Source organism: Chanos chanos, chromosome 5 (genome assembly GCF_902362185.1).
Source record: "Chanos chanos chromosome 5, fChaCha1.1, whole genome shotgun sequence".
Lineage (NCBI taxonomy): Eukaryota > Metazoa > Chordata > Actinopteri > Gonorynchiformes > Chanidae > Chanos > Chanos chanos.
The window spans coordinates 25,656,141-25,673,069 of NC_044499.1; the positions used below are offsets into that span (position 1 = coordinate 25,656,141).

At 40.2% G+C, this 16,929-nt stretch overlaps 1 protein-coding gene across 3 annotated transcripts; it reads right to left on the reverse strand.

Moving 5' to 3' along the window:
* Positions 1-2,809: 2,809 nt before the first annotated feature.
* On the reverse strand, positions 2,810-15,766 carry prkacbb (protein kinase, cAMP-dependent, catalytic, beta b). 3 transcript variants are annotated; one of them, XM_030773286.1, is made up of 11 exons: positions 15,482-15,766; positions 11,163-11,171; positions 10,487-10,548; positions 9,630-9,758; positions 9,337-9,435; positions 9,157-9,239; positions 8,113-8,239; positions 7,401-7,496; positions 6,821-6,943; positions 6,273-6,437; positions 2,810-3,222 (listed from the first exon to the last, which is right to left on the reverse strand). In XM_030773286.1, exons 1-11 carry the CDS (start codon positions 15,525-15,527, stop codon positions 3,097-3,099), a joined length of 1,065 nt encoding a protein of 354 aa, XP_030629146.1. In that variant the 5' UTR covers positions 15,528-15,766; the 3' UTR covers positions 2,810-3,096. The 3 variants fall into 3 exon arrangements, with proteins under 3 accessions (XP_030629146.1, XP_030629145.1, XP_030629147.1); XM_030773285.1 differs by lacking the exon at positions 11,163-11,171; XM_030773287.1 differs by lacking the exons at positions 11,163-11,171; positions 15,482-15,766 and adding an exon at positions 10,716-10,725.
* Positions 15,767-16,929: the final 1,163 nt, after the last annotated feature.

The following is a 16,929-nucleotide window of genomic DNA, read 5'->3' on the forward strand; positions in this document are numbered from 1 at the left end:
TTCAAATTTTGGTTCATAAATGACAACTAAGTAGCTGTAGAGCTGTTCCACGTATCGCTACATACGTTACAACAAGTTCCCTTGAGTCTACCTATTTATTATGGTACCACGGGTATAGGGTTATAGAAGGATGCTCTGTTTTAAGTTTTACAACTGTATTGTATGTGTGATTGTATAAAATGCAGTGTTTGTGTTCTCTCCTGACTGCTCTGCTGTGCAAAGGAGAGATAAAGAGGATAAAACAAGGAGTGCCAATGGTAAAAACCACAGTAGAGTCATCAGATGTGTCTAAGTGAATCTTCCCCCCAAAGTACAACAAGAACAATTCACTTTTAAAAATAAAATTTATTAGCATCTCTCTAATATGTGTATAAATAAAAACATATATAAGAAATGCATATATGCTTTATGAGCTGAACAATAACTGGATAATAAGTGATACAAAGGGGCAGAGGCTACAAACCTCAGCCAGTTTTTTTTTTCTTTTTGTGTATGTTTTTCTGTCGTTTAATAAGTGTGTGCATGTGTGAGAGAATGTACCTTGAATCAAGCCTCTTAAACAATATTCACACTAACAGGTTGCAACTCTACATTCTGTTAAAAGAACTTAAAAAAATCCAACGAGGGGCAAAAACATGGAATTTTGGCAGTTTTACAATTTCCTTTCATGAGTACAGAAGAGTGCTGGCACCACTTGGAGAAAAAAAACAAATTACAATTGCATTTCAACATTTAACATGAAAATCTGCTTTTATTCTTAATTTCAACTCTAATCTCAAAGTAAATTTCATGAATAAATTCACATACAAGTCAAGACTGAAGTTGAAACTATATTTCAGGAATAAGCTCATAATCTCAAAATTTCAATTTTTTTTAAAATTGAGTTCAAACTCGAAACTTCAAGAACAAAATCAAAATTTCGAGTTAGATCTTGAAATGCTGTCATTTTTTATTCCTCTCCAGGTGGCCCTAATACTCTTCCATGGAGGAAAAATAAAAATGATTGCACTTTGAGATTGATCTCAAACTTCAGTCACAAAATTTTGATTTTATCCTTGAAATTCTGTTTCAATTAAATCTCAAAATTTCAACTTTAATCTCGAAATGCAGTTTTAACTGAATTCTCAAAATTCAGTTTCAGCTTTAATTTCAAATTAATTTAGCAATTTCTTAAGCTTAAACTTTTAAAATCTGAGAACAAAGTCCACATTTTTTTTATATTAAACATGAAATTTAGACTAAACCCACAAGATTACTAAATTAATTTCAAGATACAGGTGAAAGTTTAAAAAAAAAAAAAAAAAAAAAAAAGGCAAAATTCTTAGTTAAATCACGAAATACAATTTTTTTTTTTTTTCCTTTTCCTCCCTGGGTGGCCCTAATACTCTTTTGTACACGAGAACTTTGCAAAACAGCTTTTGACAAACAACTTAAGAAGTGGGGGAGACCATCTAAAAGCCTGTGTAAAGAAGGCAAACCACCATTATGAAACTAGCTCAGTGGTTCTCCAGCCCAGGACTAACACTCTTAGACGTTGGGAAGCCCACTCCTAGCCCAAGGTAATCTGACAGGCTATCATCCACAGATACACATGGTGTACAGCTCCCAGACCATAACAATGTCATAAAAACAACACAAACAACAGCTACCATGTTCTCTCACACATTACACGTTTGGTATTAACAACCTAGTTGACACACGCGGGCCTGCTGCTCTTTGGAGTGCAACTTAAATCCATGTTTGTTCATCCTCCTCACTGAGTGGTGACTGCTACGTGACCGTACGTCTGTCAGTCCAGAAAGTCTTTTCATGAGTGATTTTGCAAATAAGCTAGGTAAGCAAACCGTGTGCAGTCAAGGCAGCTTGTAGGAAAAACATAGTGCCTTGAAACGTGCAACAGTGTAAGCAACCAGCAGCCTACCAAGCTCCACATAAGTGAACCACGGAGCCAGCAGAGCAAATCCAAAGGCAATGTGGAGCAGATATTTTATCTGTTGGACATCTGCATTTTCAGAGTTTGTTGAAAACATACAGTACTTATATGCATAACTGAAGTGTTCTACGGGGGCTCAATCTGAGGGTGCACCTGACAGTTTGCACCAAAAACTTACCCGAAACAGACAAATTTCAAAATGAACATGAAGCGTATGTGAGCGTTGGTCAAACACAGTAACTTATGAGGCCTGGTCAGTGCATCTGTGTTTTAGCTCTCTGTAGTGTGGATTTAGCTTACTATGCACTGAACAGATTCTCGCTGTGACACTGCACATTCCATGGGTTGGGGATATTTAAGGTAGAAGAAGAAATTTCTGTACATCTTCTCAGCCGGTCGTTATATTCATGATTTTGGTCATGCTTTCAACACTCATGGTGTTTTGAAAATAAAAATATTGAGACAGATATGCACAGAAGAAACAGTACTACTTCTGAAAGCTGGCCAAACAAAGTTGTCAGTGGTCTAGTCTGAGGTAAGAAAACATTTCTCATTACTTCAAAATAACATTTGTCAAAACAAAGAATTATTATTTAAAAAACAAAAACAAAAAAAAAAAAAACACAGTTTCGGACATGTAACAGACAAACCTGTCAGTAGCCAGAGGCAACACCCCTCTTTCAGGTTAGAGCTTCAGTGAGATACTGCCCAGAACAACAGGGTTTCACTTATATACTATGTTGACACTTGATGTTTAATTGGCCTTTGCTTTTCAAGTTCTAGTTTTTTTTTTTTCCTACATCTTACTTTCACTCTGTTTTTATTAGAAAGATACCACCTTTCAAAAGGAGAACACAACATCCAAGACAAGGACAACGCTTTCCTAGTTGAAAAGCAAAGAGCAGGTTGAATGGGAAAAGAAAGAAAAAGCCTGTGATGTGTTTGCTTTACCATGCCAGCATATGGCAATTAAATGCTGACTGAGCACAAGGACAATGGTGACCCTCCGAACGGCCACATGGAATGAAGGACTACTTCATAAAATTCAGTGATCCTCTGGTCTCTGCTCCTTCTCTTGTCTTTTAGACAGTAACAATCCCCTTATATTTTAAGTGTGGTGTAATAATCATAGTATAGCCCTGATGTTTCCATGTTCTTGCAAGCTAAAATTCAGAAAACTCCTTTGCACATTTTTCTGTAACAGACACACGAATGTCCTCCTCCTCGTAGTCGTCAAAGTTGCTCGTGTCGCCAGGTCCTCTGCACTTTGGTATGAATGGAGCTTCTACCTGAAAGTACAAAGGGGAAAAAAAAACACTGAGATGGTCTGTCAGTACATTAGTATAAACACCCAAAACTGGTAAACAGCATCACTGCTGACTAAGAATGCAATAACTGCCAAAGCAGCAGCTGTCAAGTCATTCTGATAGTTTTGTGCTAACCTCTGTAGCCAAGTTTGCTGTGCTATGAAAGTGAAACTGAAACAAATATAACAAATCACACAAATTAAAATGTGCTGATAGTACAGTGAGCTAGATAATCACTTAGCAGAGACGCTTACTTCAGCCAACAATGGTAATATGAGCTAACTTAATATCAACAATACAAATGCAAACTGGATACAAACTCATACATCACACTGTGCTGGAAGTTTTCTTAAAACTTAAAAGGCTAGATTCTGGAGTTTTCTGGAGTTGGAGGTTCTCCTATAGAATCCACTTCTATTAATACTTTTTACGCAGATGTACAGCACAATGTAATGGGACAGTGTCTGTTTTTTCTTACTTAACAAGATGTGGACATTTCACCAAAAGGTCACACTAATGTTAACGCTTAAAACAACTGTAAAGGACAGTTTCATCTCATAAATATAGCTGCACGCAGCAATGCCGGGGCCAAGCAGCTCATAGGCACCATGTAGACAAGCCCATGTAGATCAGAACGACCCTGGAACAAGACACAAGTCCATCACAGTGTGGGGGGCAGACTGACCCCCACTCTTAGAGCTTTAGCAGATGCCAAGAAAATCCACATAGCACTCCCATGGCGTGTCATAAAAAACCACAGAAAAAAAAGGATAATACCAAGATGGCTATAGAACAAAATGGACAACGCAGAGGCTTCATAATTTCTCAACTAGGGTCTTTTACTGTGATAACTCACAATAATTTTTGATGAAATATCTGCTTTTCTCTGAAGTAATTGGTATTTTACTACATTTTTACTGGTATAGTGCCCCCATGTGGCCAAATTTCGTGAAACTTGGTTGGTACTTAGTAATCCCCCTGGCAATCACCAAGTTTGGCATCAATCCACACAAGCATTGCTGAGAGAAACTCACTTCCTGTTTTAGAGGCCAAGACATCAAAGTTCATTGGACAACAGCGGCAATATCCTTTGGCCTAGCAAAATTCTTTATACAACTTTAGGCCAGACTGGTCTGTAGATGTGTACCATTTGGTGGTGATAGGATCAACGGTCTAGGACTAGTTCACAAAAGTAGGTTTTTCAAAAAACTCAAAATGCCGGATAATCCAATATGGCAGATTTTCGAGAAATGGATCCATTCTCCTCAGCATGACCCAGGCAATAAGGTGACACAAAGGTCAGCACTCTATGTCAATCGGTTCAAAAGTTATAAGCAAAAAAGTACTGTGGAATTTGGCCTGTTGGTGGTGCTAGAGCCAATGATGGAATGACACCAAATTTCGTGATTGGATACCTTTTACTCTGCTCTATGAGGGTGCCAAATTTCATCATGACCCATGAAGGGCTTCTATGGTCTGCCATTGAAAATTACTAATTCCAAGATGGCCAACGAACAAAATGGCTGACGGCTAGGGGTCATAGTATTCCAGTTAGGGCTTGATACTGTGATGATGCACAAGAAGTTTCGATGAAATATCTGCTTTTGTCTTGGAGTTATGGGTATTTGAATACATTTTTTAATGTTTTTCTGGTATAGTGCCACCATGTGGCCAAATTTCATGAGACTTAGTGGGTATCCAGTACACTGCTAGTCAATGAAGTGTACCAAGTTTGGCATCAATCCAACCAAGCATGGCGGAAAATCTAGTTAGGTGGGCTGTGTTATGGTCCTGAATGAGGCGGACTCATCATGGCCCAAGGATTCAGGGAAAGAAAGATCACAGGACAAGCGGTTCAGAAGTTATAGACCAAAGTGTGTAACAATTCGCCTTACTAAAAATTTAAGGAGAACAGCACAACGCAAAATTTTAGGTACGGGCGGATCTGATTTCTGCTGCCTATGGACGCTACCAGCTGGGCCTACGAAAATGTCTGAAAGAAATAAGTGGCAACCGACAAAACTCACCCTTTGATCACCGTAAATAATACATAGCAGACTTGCCGTGCAAAAAAAAACCACATATATTAACATGAATCGAATTAGACCACGTCCGATTTTGGACGAGCCCTACAAAATGCACAACAAATTAAACAGAATATTTCCCTTGATGAATAAAGTCCCACACAAAAAACGAAATCCTCCAGTGTTCGGCTTAAGCAATATGAGACGCCGCGGTCTATAAACGACAGAAAAAACCACGCAATCTCACCAGAGCATCCCGTTTAGAAAAATGAGGTCCTTGTCATGCGGTATTCCAGTGATTCCTTTTTAACAGTATAATCCATAAGCGGAAAGGTAGATCTACTGTTCATCAACTCCTGGTAGTTCCGCGTTTGCCAGACCTCCAAACGTCGCCTTGCTCTCCTGTTTTCGCGCTTCGACAACAGGTAGCACGTCATTCCCGTTCCTCCGCATTTAAACATAAAAGTGTGCATAAAAGTCCATCCCCAAAAGCCGTGTTAACATCGGAAACTGAAAACATGTATAGCATTTAAATTAATTGATAAAAATTAAAAAAACAAATACATGTTTTTCTCATCACGACAATGCCATACACGAAGGTAGACCTTTAAGTAACCATTACAAGTGTACCTTGAAGTTTGGCCTGTTGGTGGCGCTAGAGGGCTGCATGGATTGACCCCAAATTTGGGGCCTAGATACCTTGGACTGTCCTCTAACAATGTGCCAAATTTCATCAAGATCCTGCCATAGACTTCCAGAGGAGAAAATGTAATAATAATAATAATAATAGTGAAAAATTCTAACAATTACAAAAGGGTTCCTGGAGCTTCACTGCTTGGCCCCTAATTATGCATCTTATAACAATAGGTACAGACAGTTTCGTCTCATAAGTCTCTAAACCAAGCTGAACGTAACAGTACCAAAGGCTGTCCTCACCCCTGCATTAAGACAATACCATAGAATGTTCTAGACTTTGACTTGCTCTCTGAAGCCAGGTTTAGGGCCTACCTTTCTCTCATAAATGGCGATCCAATCTGTCGTGGCAAACCATTTGTGGTTTTTGATGTCGTTCACACCGTTCTTTAGGTTGCCATAGCGCTTGGTCAGGTCCACCTGCAGCAGGTTCCGTAGCAGATCTTTCAGGTCAGAGCTGAAGTGTGAGGGGAATCGGACCTTAAGGGAGGATACATGAGAGGCAAGCTTTATTTATGATAAAATTAACAGCTCTCCATGACTGCTATAACTATGAACACTTTCTATGACTTGGCTCCTCTGTTCTCCCTCATGTGGAAGCCCAGATACCGAGCCAACCTGCCTCAAGGCCATGTTTAACAAATCCTCTGTTTACTTCAATATTCTCAGTGGTTTATCTCTGCTCTCTACTACGTTCAAAACTCTCACATGTACTTCAAATTAATGTTTCAGTTCCATTTTTCTGTCCTATCTCCGTGATTATAAATTCCTTGAGACGGGACGTAACCCTTCTTGGCATGATGCGGTTTTACACTGATCCCATGGTGTTTTGCAGGAAGTTAAACTCTGCTCCACTTTCATACCTTTCCAGACACAATCTTCTCATATATCTGGATGGGCTGGTCTGCGAAGAATGGAGGGTAGCCAGCTGCCATTTCATAAATGAGGACACCCAGTGCCCACCAGTCTACAGCTTTGTTATAACCCTACAAACACACACATACACACACACACACACACACACACACACACACACACACACACACACACACAGAACCACAGAGTCAACATTTGTATTCCTCTGATAAAAACAAGATAACTGGCACTCCCCTCGCTTTTATTGTAATAATGTTAAACACAATCATGCCATTCAATTCTGTACCAATTGTGGACACATTAATAAATTCTGCCCTTACTGAACGAGGTGGTGAAGTTGTTGGCCTGGGGTGTGGTACTGAATGAGGTGGTGGACCGGTGTGGGTTGTGTTATGGTCCTGAATGAGGTGGTGGACCAGTGTGGGTTGTGTTATGGTCCTGAATGAGGTGGTGGACCAGTGTGGGCTGTGTTATGGTCCTGAATGAGGTGGCGGACCAGTGCGGGCTGTGTTATGGTCCTGAATGAGGTGGTGGACCAGTGTGGGCTGTGACAGGGGAAAAACTCACCTTGCTGAGGATGATTTCTGGAGCCAAGTACTCTGGTGTTCCACACAGTGTCCAGGTTCTGCCCTTCACTCTTTTTGCAAACCCAAAATCTGTGACCTATGTGATATCAGAAGACCCAGTTAAAACCAAAGTTGCAGTTTTATTTTAAATAAAATACTGACATAGCATTACAGACTGTGTATGTTTCAATCATAGCCATAAATCAAACTGTTTGAAATAACGACTGCGGAGCAACTGTTTGAAATGGCTGTGGAGCCAGGCCTTGTCCAGCCTTAGCATGTGGCCGGAGCAGCAGAGACACACATTTAGGACAAAGTTTAGAGGAACACTCATTTACACCGAGGGATTCTAAAAGCTTCAAATATATCCAAGTCTTTTACCTTTGCCTACTCTCTGAAAAATTGACTGTTGCTAGCATTGTCTTCCAGAACCCAACACAACATGACTCACAGTATTAAAGACAGGGACAGTGGACAGGACTCACAGTACTGAACACAGGGAGGGACAAGAGTATTGATATCAAACTACAATCAAGAAGCATAGTAACTAGGGCAAAGTAACATGGTTCATGGTTAGTTATTAGGAAACCCGTATTTTTCTGTTGATTTTAACAGGCTTATTCACACTGAGGAGCCCTCCACAGGCATGTTGCTGTTAGCTGCTTTTGGAGGCTGCTCAATTAAACAAGTCAAACAAACTGAAAGAAGTCTACCTGTATGTATCCATGCTGATCGATTAACAAGTTCTCTGGCTTGAGATCTCTGTAGATGAGGTCTAGTGAGTGGAGGTACTCAAAAGTCAGGACTATCTGTGCTGCATAAAATCGCGCATGAGGTTCACTGTGGGGGTCAAAGAAAAACACCATGCTAGCCACAGACACATCAATAAAAACTAGCAAACGTGTCAGTAAAACTCAAATTTACTTTACACAGCAGTAATCTTTAAAAGAAAAACTTTACACAACAGCAATATTTAAAAGAAATTTTTAATTTACACAACAGTAACCTCAGAATTTTCTGAATTCATTTCCAAAATGCATATTTACTTCACATAGTGTGGCAGGCAGTTTTAATGGATGCACCCAATATCAGCAATTCTGTCACGATCATAAATAACCTCTCTTTTCAAAAAATGGTCCTCATTTAGCTACTCTACTATAGACAAACTGGCATCAAGACCTCAGTAGGCAGGAACACACTTAAATGGACATGAATGCACAGTCAAAATAGCTGAATGAATGCAATGATTTTCTTTAATATCTCGTACTGATATTTCAAGTTCCTCATGTCTACCGTATCCCTTTTGACATCAAATGTGCGTAGAAGTCTCCTTTTTAGTATGCAAATATGCACAGTACATGTAATATCTACCCCAGAAAGGGGTAATTCAGATTTCTATAATCAATTCAGTTACTTCAGCTAAAGATGCTTATCATGAATCCCTACCTATGTGTATGTGTATGATTGTAGTTAACCTGTTTGCCATGTCTTTGTGTTCTGTCTTTCTCAGTTCCTGTGAGCTTTAAAATATACTGCACAGTGTTGTAATGTTTAGCAAACAGGCTCCACAGAAGTACTGTACTATAACTCAAACTGACTGTTTAGTTACTCATTTAGTTGCTCATTTTTCCACCACATTTGACTGTGTAGGTGACAATAGGCAAAGAAATTTCAGACTGTCAAACACCTAACAGCACCATAAAATCACCTGGGTGATGTGGGACCATGTAAAATACCACCAGCTAAAAGCAGCTCACCTGAACCTGCCAATTCTTCTAAGATGTGAAAACATCTCTCCTCCTGGAACATATTCCATCACCATATACAAGTTGGAGTTGTCCTAAGAGAAGGTCACAGTGTGAGTGAATGGAGGCAACCCCTGCACATTGGTGCAAACACACTTGGGAAGAGGGAATATATAACGACAGTCACCATACCTTGAAGGCATATTCCAATCTGACAAGGAAAGGGAATGATACAGCTTGCAATATTCTTTTCTCATTTAGTGTGTGTTCTATTTGCTTCAGTTTCACCACCTGACGTGCATGCGGAGAGGGAAAAAAAATGAGGCAATTTTTAAAGGGCAGTTCCGGAAATGGACTAAAGTGTACACTGTACCTATTACCCAGTTTCAGACACATCAGAGGAGGTCTACAGATGACTGAATAGTACTACCAATCTGCAGACAGTTAAATGATTATCTGAGTGCAGGGTCACAGTATATACCCACCTTTTGTTTGTCCAGAATTTTCATGGCATAGAACTGCTCTGTTCCCTTGTGTTTTACTAACATGACTCTCCCAAAGGAACCTGTACCCAGTGTCTTCAGTCTCTCAAAGTCATCTAGGCCAGTTGTGCTCTGGACCAGACAAACACACAGAGTTACAAACACATCTCCTTGTGTCCACTCACTTTTACATTCATCATCCTACCGGATGAGTACACAAAAGGCCTCCAATCCTTACTATCTCACAATATCTCAATTACAAGAGCACTACAGCACTCAGAGGAGTTCACTTCAAACATCCTACAAAACTATTCTGGCTTTCAAAGATCATTTCATACATCCATCTGAACTTGGCTGAATTCACCACAGAACAAAAGGACAGAAGCAGAAGTGTCTGTTGAATGAAAAGGAGGTGGGCATTACCCAGCTACAGAAATAACCCAATCTGACTGAATCAGTTAGCAAGCGGTAGCTGCTAGCTCTGCCCACAGACAATACCAGTGGCTACTGCTCGGCCAACCAATGTATTCACATCTTCCTGTTATGTGTAATAATTTGAAATGTTAGATTTTAAATTAAATAAACACGCTAAGAACCGTTTACACAGAGTGGAACTAGCTGATGATATAAAGGCTCAGTAAATGAGGCCGCGATGTTGTTTGTAAACACCACGTTGTACTCACGCAGATTTTGCAGGAGAAAAAATACCTTTTTTTCACTAGAGTTTATATTGATTAAAGCGCTGATTAAGACTGTACCTGTCTAAGACATTCACATGGTTTCCAACAGTCATAAATGAATGAGCAGATGTGAGTTATTGACATGGGTAAAGTGACAAAGAAACTGGCGACACAGCTCACCTGTGGTGGGCACTCCCACTTCCGCAGGAAATCCTCTTTGGCTTTGGCTAGAAATTCTTTTACTGTGAGGGACAAGAAGGAAAAACACACAGATAATCAGCACACAAAACCATCAGAACATTTCTCAGCACTGCCAACACACAACATGGATCTGAGACAGATAAATCTTTTACTGCATGTGAACAGTGTGAAACAGACAGATCTGCCAGAGCTTATTCAAACCAATGACTGACCCCCATGGTTCCACTCACATTTACAGTAAATTACTAAACTAACTGTAAGCTAACACACATCTCTGCAGCTCCACTCTGTCCAACAGGGCAAACACAGGCAGTGTGGGCTGTGGTTGTGGGGACTATCTGAGTTTGACAGAAGCCTACAGTCATGGGGCAGGGAAGAGGACCATTCTCATGTAACATGCTGCCACAGGTTCTTAGCATGGAGCTCAAAATAAAGCTAGCATAACAGTGCTAAAGCTAACAGTACTCACATAGACAGGATACAGGGGAAAAAAAACCCCAAAACATTACACAGATAAACACACAGCCGATTCTAGATGACCAGAATGAGAGGAAAGCCAAAGGCCGATCAGAAACATATGCCTTGTATGAGGTTGGAGGTAGCAAAAATGGCTTCCTGTCATTGTGGCCATCTAAATGAGAGAATGGGATCATACCAAACGTTTCTGCGTCAGCAAGGATTGGCAGGAGCAGTGAGCCACATGGATGGGATAACAGAAAGACAGACGGAGAGAGAGAGAGAAAGAGAAAGAGAAAGGGGAAGATTTATGTACAGCAAGTACATTAGATACACGAAAACATGGATTAGACCTCCTGACTACAAACACGCAGACATCATTATTTTAGTCATTCAGAATAGTAATAAAAAAAAATAGGAAAAGGAGAGAGAAAGCAAGAGAGATTGGTTAACAGAGAAATACTTTCAAATAAATTTCATTTAGAGAACAGCGCACATGCGTGCGCATGGTCACACACAAACACACACAGTTAGAGCTGAGTGACTGTCCTACAGTGTGCATTACAAGCATTCAGCAGGACATCCAAAGGCCATCCAGGATAAAAAAAAGTTCAGCATTTTACTTACATAAAAAACAGGTTTTTGGATCGTTCATTTCTCTGCTGTGCTGTTTACTGCATCAACAGGTATTAGTTTCATGCTATTTTGGGCAAAACTGATGTGATGCTTTTCAGAGTTTAATCTCTGGAACCTGGCCACACGAATGAAACATGGGCATAGAGTGCATGGTAGCCTGCATACCATTCCTCATTACAAACACTCCTCCTTACTTGTGTTTCCCAAAACTTGGCTCACTTTACCCTGAGACCCTGTGTCCATTGTCCAATCAGCCTGTAGGAGCTCACACTAAAACTCTCTGCTCCCCTTTTATGGTCTATCAAATTTAGAACACTCACACAGACACACACAGTAACACAAACGCATCACACACACACAAACTGCAACGATACAGGACGATGGCATATAAAGAGTTGCAATAGTTGTGAGTGTGTGTGAAGAATGGTCCTGGATAGCTTAAAGAGATTTGTTTGAGGAGAGAGAGTCTGCAGGACAAGGCTTCTCGCCATCACATCCTTTTAAGGCAAACTGTTTCCTCAGGAGTGTGTGTAGGCCTGGAGCAGCCCATTAAGCCTCACACAAACTGTACAACCTTCATCGCGGGAACTAACAGAGCCGAGACATTCTAAACCACCCCAGGTTCAGACAGTTCGCCCTGTCATCACTGCCTACTGCACTCTTCCCATAGTCTTTTCAGTCAAATCCTCACATTTACTACCAATGTTTTCTTTTGTAATCCTGTCTTTTAGTTGTCTGAGGAAGCTATTCATTGTAAACATTAGAAAAGAAACTTTTACAGATAGGCAGCTGCACTAGACTGATGTCACTAAGAATATATGTTAGATAAACTTTCTTTGTTCTATATATAATATGATCTGCTCAGTTTACTGCCTAATATTAAAGCATTGAGCCATAAGCAAAATACAAATTTGCACAGACAAATTCCGTTCTGTGCGTCCATGTAATATTACTCTATTTTTTCCCCTCTCCAAGTGACAGAGACACATGGGCAGCTCAAAGCCAACTGACCTGGGGCAGTCCCTTTCCAACAAAACTCCTGTGTGGAAAAATGACTTCCAGGTACTGATTGATAAACACCATGACTCAAAGCCGCCCTGTAGATAAGAGGGTTGCGTGAGGAAAGACACACCAGACCAGGGTCATTCTCCTCAGAAACTGTAGCTGTGTGATTATCAACAGACTGCAGTCCTTTGCCACAGTGCTGTCAGAGTGACACTACAGTTCCTCCTCATTTACATGACTTCCGTTTTAAAACTTGGCACATGTAAACATGACAGAAAACACTTGAACTGTGTGAACAGAGCCATTGATGTTAGCAGGGTGCAACAAGCTTATGGCAAAACAGGTCAAAATTACCGTTCTGACTGAACCAATTTATTAATTTATTTTTCTGTCTGCTCCTTTTCTCCTCCTCATTACACATGCCACAGTAAATGTGTGTGTGTGTGTGTTCATAACACAGAGCAGCATGACAGACCGTGATCACTGACCAGCTGTCTAAAACCTACAGATCTGCAGTCAATGTCTCCTGTATTGAATCACCCGTTTGCCATAACCCCACACCTCCTGCTTTACCGTAACCCAGCCTCTCTTTGCCGCTTTTCACAGTATAGCTCAAAGTGTTCTACTGTCAAACTTAGACATTTAGAATAAAATGTTCATGTTGTCTCTGTCCCACTACTTTACACTGTTTAAACACATACAAATCATACAATGTCCACAGAGCTTACATTCATTTTACTGTTAAAACAACTGATACTAACAAGTGTACCACAGTAATCTACTAGTTAACGCTCACTCTGCGTGTGTGTGTCTGGGTCACAGACAGGACAATTTTTGTTCATGGGGACCTAATCCAGCTCTACAGTACTGATCAGTGCCTTACCTATCAGCACGCGTCAAAGTGTCACACTCAAACTAATACAAGCCCTGATTACGTCAAGCCCTTCGAAGCTCGTAATTACACTTATCCTCTGACGAAGGTCTGATGACAAGCTGTTCCAGTCAATGACAAATGCTCTGTTTGTCTCTCTCTTTCTCTGCAAGTGTATACAAGTGTGTGTGTGTGTATATTAGGGGAGAGAGAGAGAGAGAGAGAGACAGCTGGGGGCTTTCACATCAGTGAGATTACAGAAAGGGTTGGCTCTCCAAACACACAGACTGCAAATAAATCACAAGCAGGTTGGCAGGTTGTGCTGAGAGCCAGTTTTATGAATGGGAGTTGAGCATTAGTCATTTTTTCGCCATATTCGGTCACTGTTTAGTGATGCCCTGGTTAAACAAAAGTAGAGAAGTAATTTACAGAACAACATTAGGACTGAAGAGAATCCGCATGGAATCTCTTCAGACACATCTATTAAACTGTCTAACTGCTAAAGGAAAACAATGTGAAGTAGCACCACATTGTGATACAAAGATAGACCGTGATGTAGGTTCACTTCAAATTTGAGGAAAATATGCAAGTAAATCGCGCCATTTTCAAGAGCTAACCGGGTGTAATTTGTGTGTCGGTGACAGGGGAGTAAAAGCATACGGCCGAGTAGACGACCTGAGGGGTAATGGCCGTAAAAACATAATACTGAAAACAGATGACTTGCTCATTGCCTGACTCAACACCCTGTAGTCTGGGTTTACATCCATCGCAGTGACTTTTGTTATCTTTAAACAATTTGGATAACTTGCTTAGATTCACTAGTTTTCCTGTATTGCAAAAAGATGTAGCACTATGTTCACAAGCAAGAAGTACTTTCCCTCGACAGCTTTAAATAACATTGAAGATTTCTGTCGAAGCGACTCAGAACTACTGCTCTAAATTATTACGTCGCTGTTAGCGGTAGCTAACTCAACTTGCATTCAACGAACATGAAGACGAGATTCATGCAACTTTAGGTATTCGCTAACGGAAATTATCTAAATTAAATTAAAACTGAAAAAACAAACAGTTATATCCAGCAGCCAGCTAGGCTAACACTTTATTGCTGATAACACTATCCTTGACGTTAGAGAAAGACAACTGGCATGCAAGGCTTTGAATAGGCCTGTACAATCATGAATATTAGCTAGTTAGCCTGCTAGTCAAATCGGTTAGCCAGCACAACACCGTCCTAACCTAGTTTAGGTTACATGTCAGATCTATGGAGATCACTAGCTCAGGATGGCTAATACTATCAGCGTCCAATTCTAATTTGACTAGCCGTCTGATCTTAACAAGGTTAATCCTTGACGCAAAGTAAACTAGCATGTTTGGACATTATTCTCCTGGGTTAGTTAGCAAGCAAATTACCAAGCAGACACATAAGATAAACAATACTATTTCATTGCACTCTGTTATGATGTTAAAATGACGTGCCACATATTGTGAAAACAACAGTGCCTGTATTAGGCTCTACTTCTGAATGCAACTCCGGGCCTTGCCTAGCCGTAACATTGACAGTGACTACCTGGCTAGATAAGTTAGCGGTTCACCGCAAAATATTGACAGGCTACTCTAGAAAGCGAACAATCGCTATTTAATTTATTAGGTGTGTGTAACAATGACCAAGAGTCTCAGTAAGCTTTTGCTGGCTTATTTAATATCAAAATAAAAATATCAACAACATAGGCCTCTAGCTATGGACTCATCGTTTCCATGTAGCCAGTTAGCTAAGTTTGTTTCCCGACAACTCACATTACTGGTAGCTAGCCAACATAAACAGGATAGCTATCTAGAAGCTAGTTAGCAAATATGCACACTGTAGATACTGGCAATCACAGCCAACAGGGTACTAAATAACTAAGGAACCGTACTCCAATAAAGCAACAAGAAACCACTGACATTTCCAAATAATTAATTATCTAATTGTATTCAGGCCGTTATAATGGCAAAACACTTCCACTTACCGCTCTCTAGCTCATTGCCTTTCTTGGCGGTTGCAGCGTTTCCCATCGTGAGGAAGACACGGCAGTTGCTCGGAGTGCAAGAGATGGCAATACACCTAGTTTAAATGTTCTCCGCGCCCTATTCCTTGTCCTGATTTATGCAAAATATAGATTAATGCGTATTATCAGGCACAGAGAGTGGAGAAATGCTCTGATATTAAGCCTTGTCCTACTCGTTTTGTAGCCAACACCGGTGAATCCCTTATCTCCGCTACAAAGCGGTAGCGGAGTCTTGCCTTACTCAGACCCTTTCCTCAACTATGGTGATAATTGTAGCTCAAGATTACTTGTGTAGAGAGACCCCGCTCCACCGACTTCCGCTCTTTCTCAAGCCATACGCCAAAGACTGTATACTTTGTGGAGTCAAATGCGTTCTTACTGGTGTACTACAGTAAACATTTGGGGGAGGACAAAACCCGTTAATTTCAGAAGGGTGATAACTTTTGAAGAGGAGAAGGTTATTTAGAAGGATGAATGCATTTCTGAACATTCGAACGACAGGTTTGAAAACTCGTGGACAGATTTTCACTCCTCTTTATAGAGTTATATAGTACTCGAGAAGGAAATCAAGATAGCTATCATCACTTTGATATCTTTCTAATAATGTATTTTTCGACGTCATCCTTCAATCGGAGCAAACCGGAAATAGACGGAGGTCAACAGAAGAGTAGTCGCACAGCGACGCTTAATGGCAATGTGTATGTAGCCGATGTGTAAATATAATAGGTTTTTTTTATTCTATTTCACCAATAATCCATTTTCAGTTTCTGTATGCGCTTTGTTCTTTGTTGTTTTTTTGTATACATGTGCTTATGTATGTTTTTCCTTTGGGGAGCTTTTAATTTGTTTCTTGTAATTTTGTTGTGTGACCTCTGACCATCTCGTGATGTTACTTTGTAAATTCGCGGGTTTCTCCTCAGTTGACTGGACGCTGTAATGAGGAGAGGTAGGTTTGCCCCGATACTCATGCTATAGTATGGTAAAGTGGGTGTAGAAATACTAAATGGAGGCTAAAATCTTACCCCGAACATGTCACAGATGCTGTTTCTTTTGTTGGTGTAATATTTGTTTTGTGTGTATGTACATTTTCTTTATTATTTATCGTGTACAGTACTTTTGCATAGAATGTTAGTCTCTGGCTAGGCTAGCGGAACGCGAGTTTGGTCTACACTGTTTAATTGTCTGTTTTGCTCTTCTGTTAGAGACATACGGGTATAGACGATCGCGTGAGGTTCTGTACTGTTGTTTTTTTGTTTGTCACGCAGGTATGTAAGCTCCCCCTTTTTGTTACTTTGTTGTGTCAATTTGTTTTGTGTGATTAATCTTGTTTTACGTAAGCATAGTGTATATTTTGTTACAATATCATATTTTCGTTTAACTTTAATACTAGCTTTTAGCATTTAAATGGT

Excerpts from the sequence above, each read along its gene's own strand:
- prkacbb (XM_030773286.1), bottom strand. The coding sequence starts at position 15,527 with ATGGGAAACGCTGCAACCGCCAAGAAAGGCAATGAGCTAGAGAGCG. Across the intron at positions 9,436-9,629 it reads AAATTCTGGACAAACAAAAG|GTGGTGAAACTGAAGCAAAT; the intron begins GTGGGTATATAC and ends CATGCACGTCAG. Across the intron at positions 7,497-8,112 it reads ATCAGCATGGATACATACAG|GTCACAGATTTTGGGTTTGC; the intron begins GTAGACTTCTTT and ends GATATCACATAG.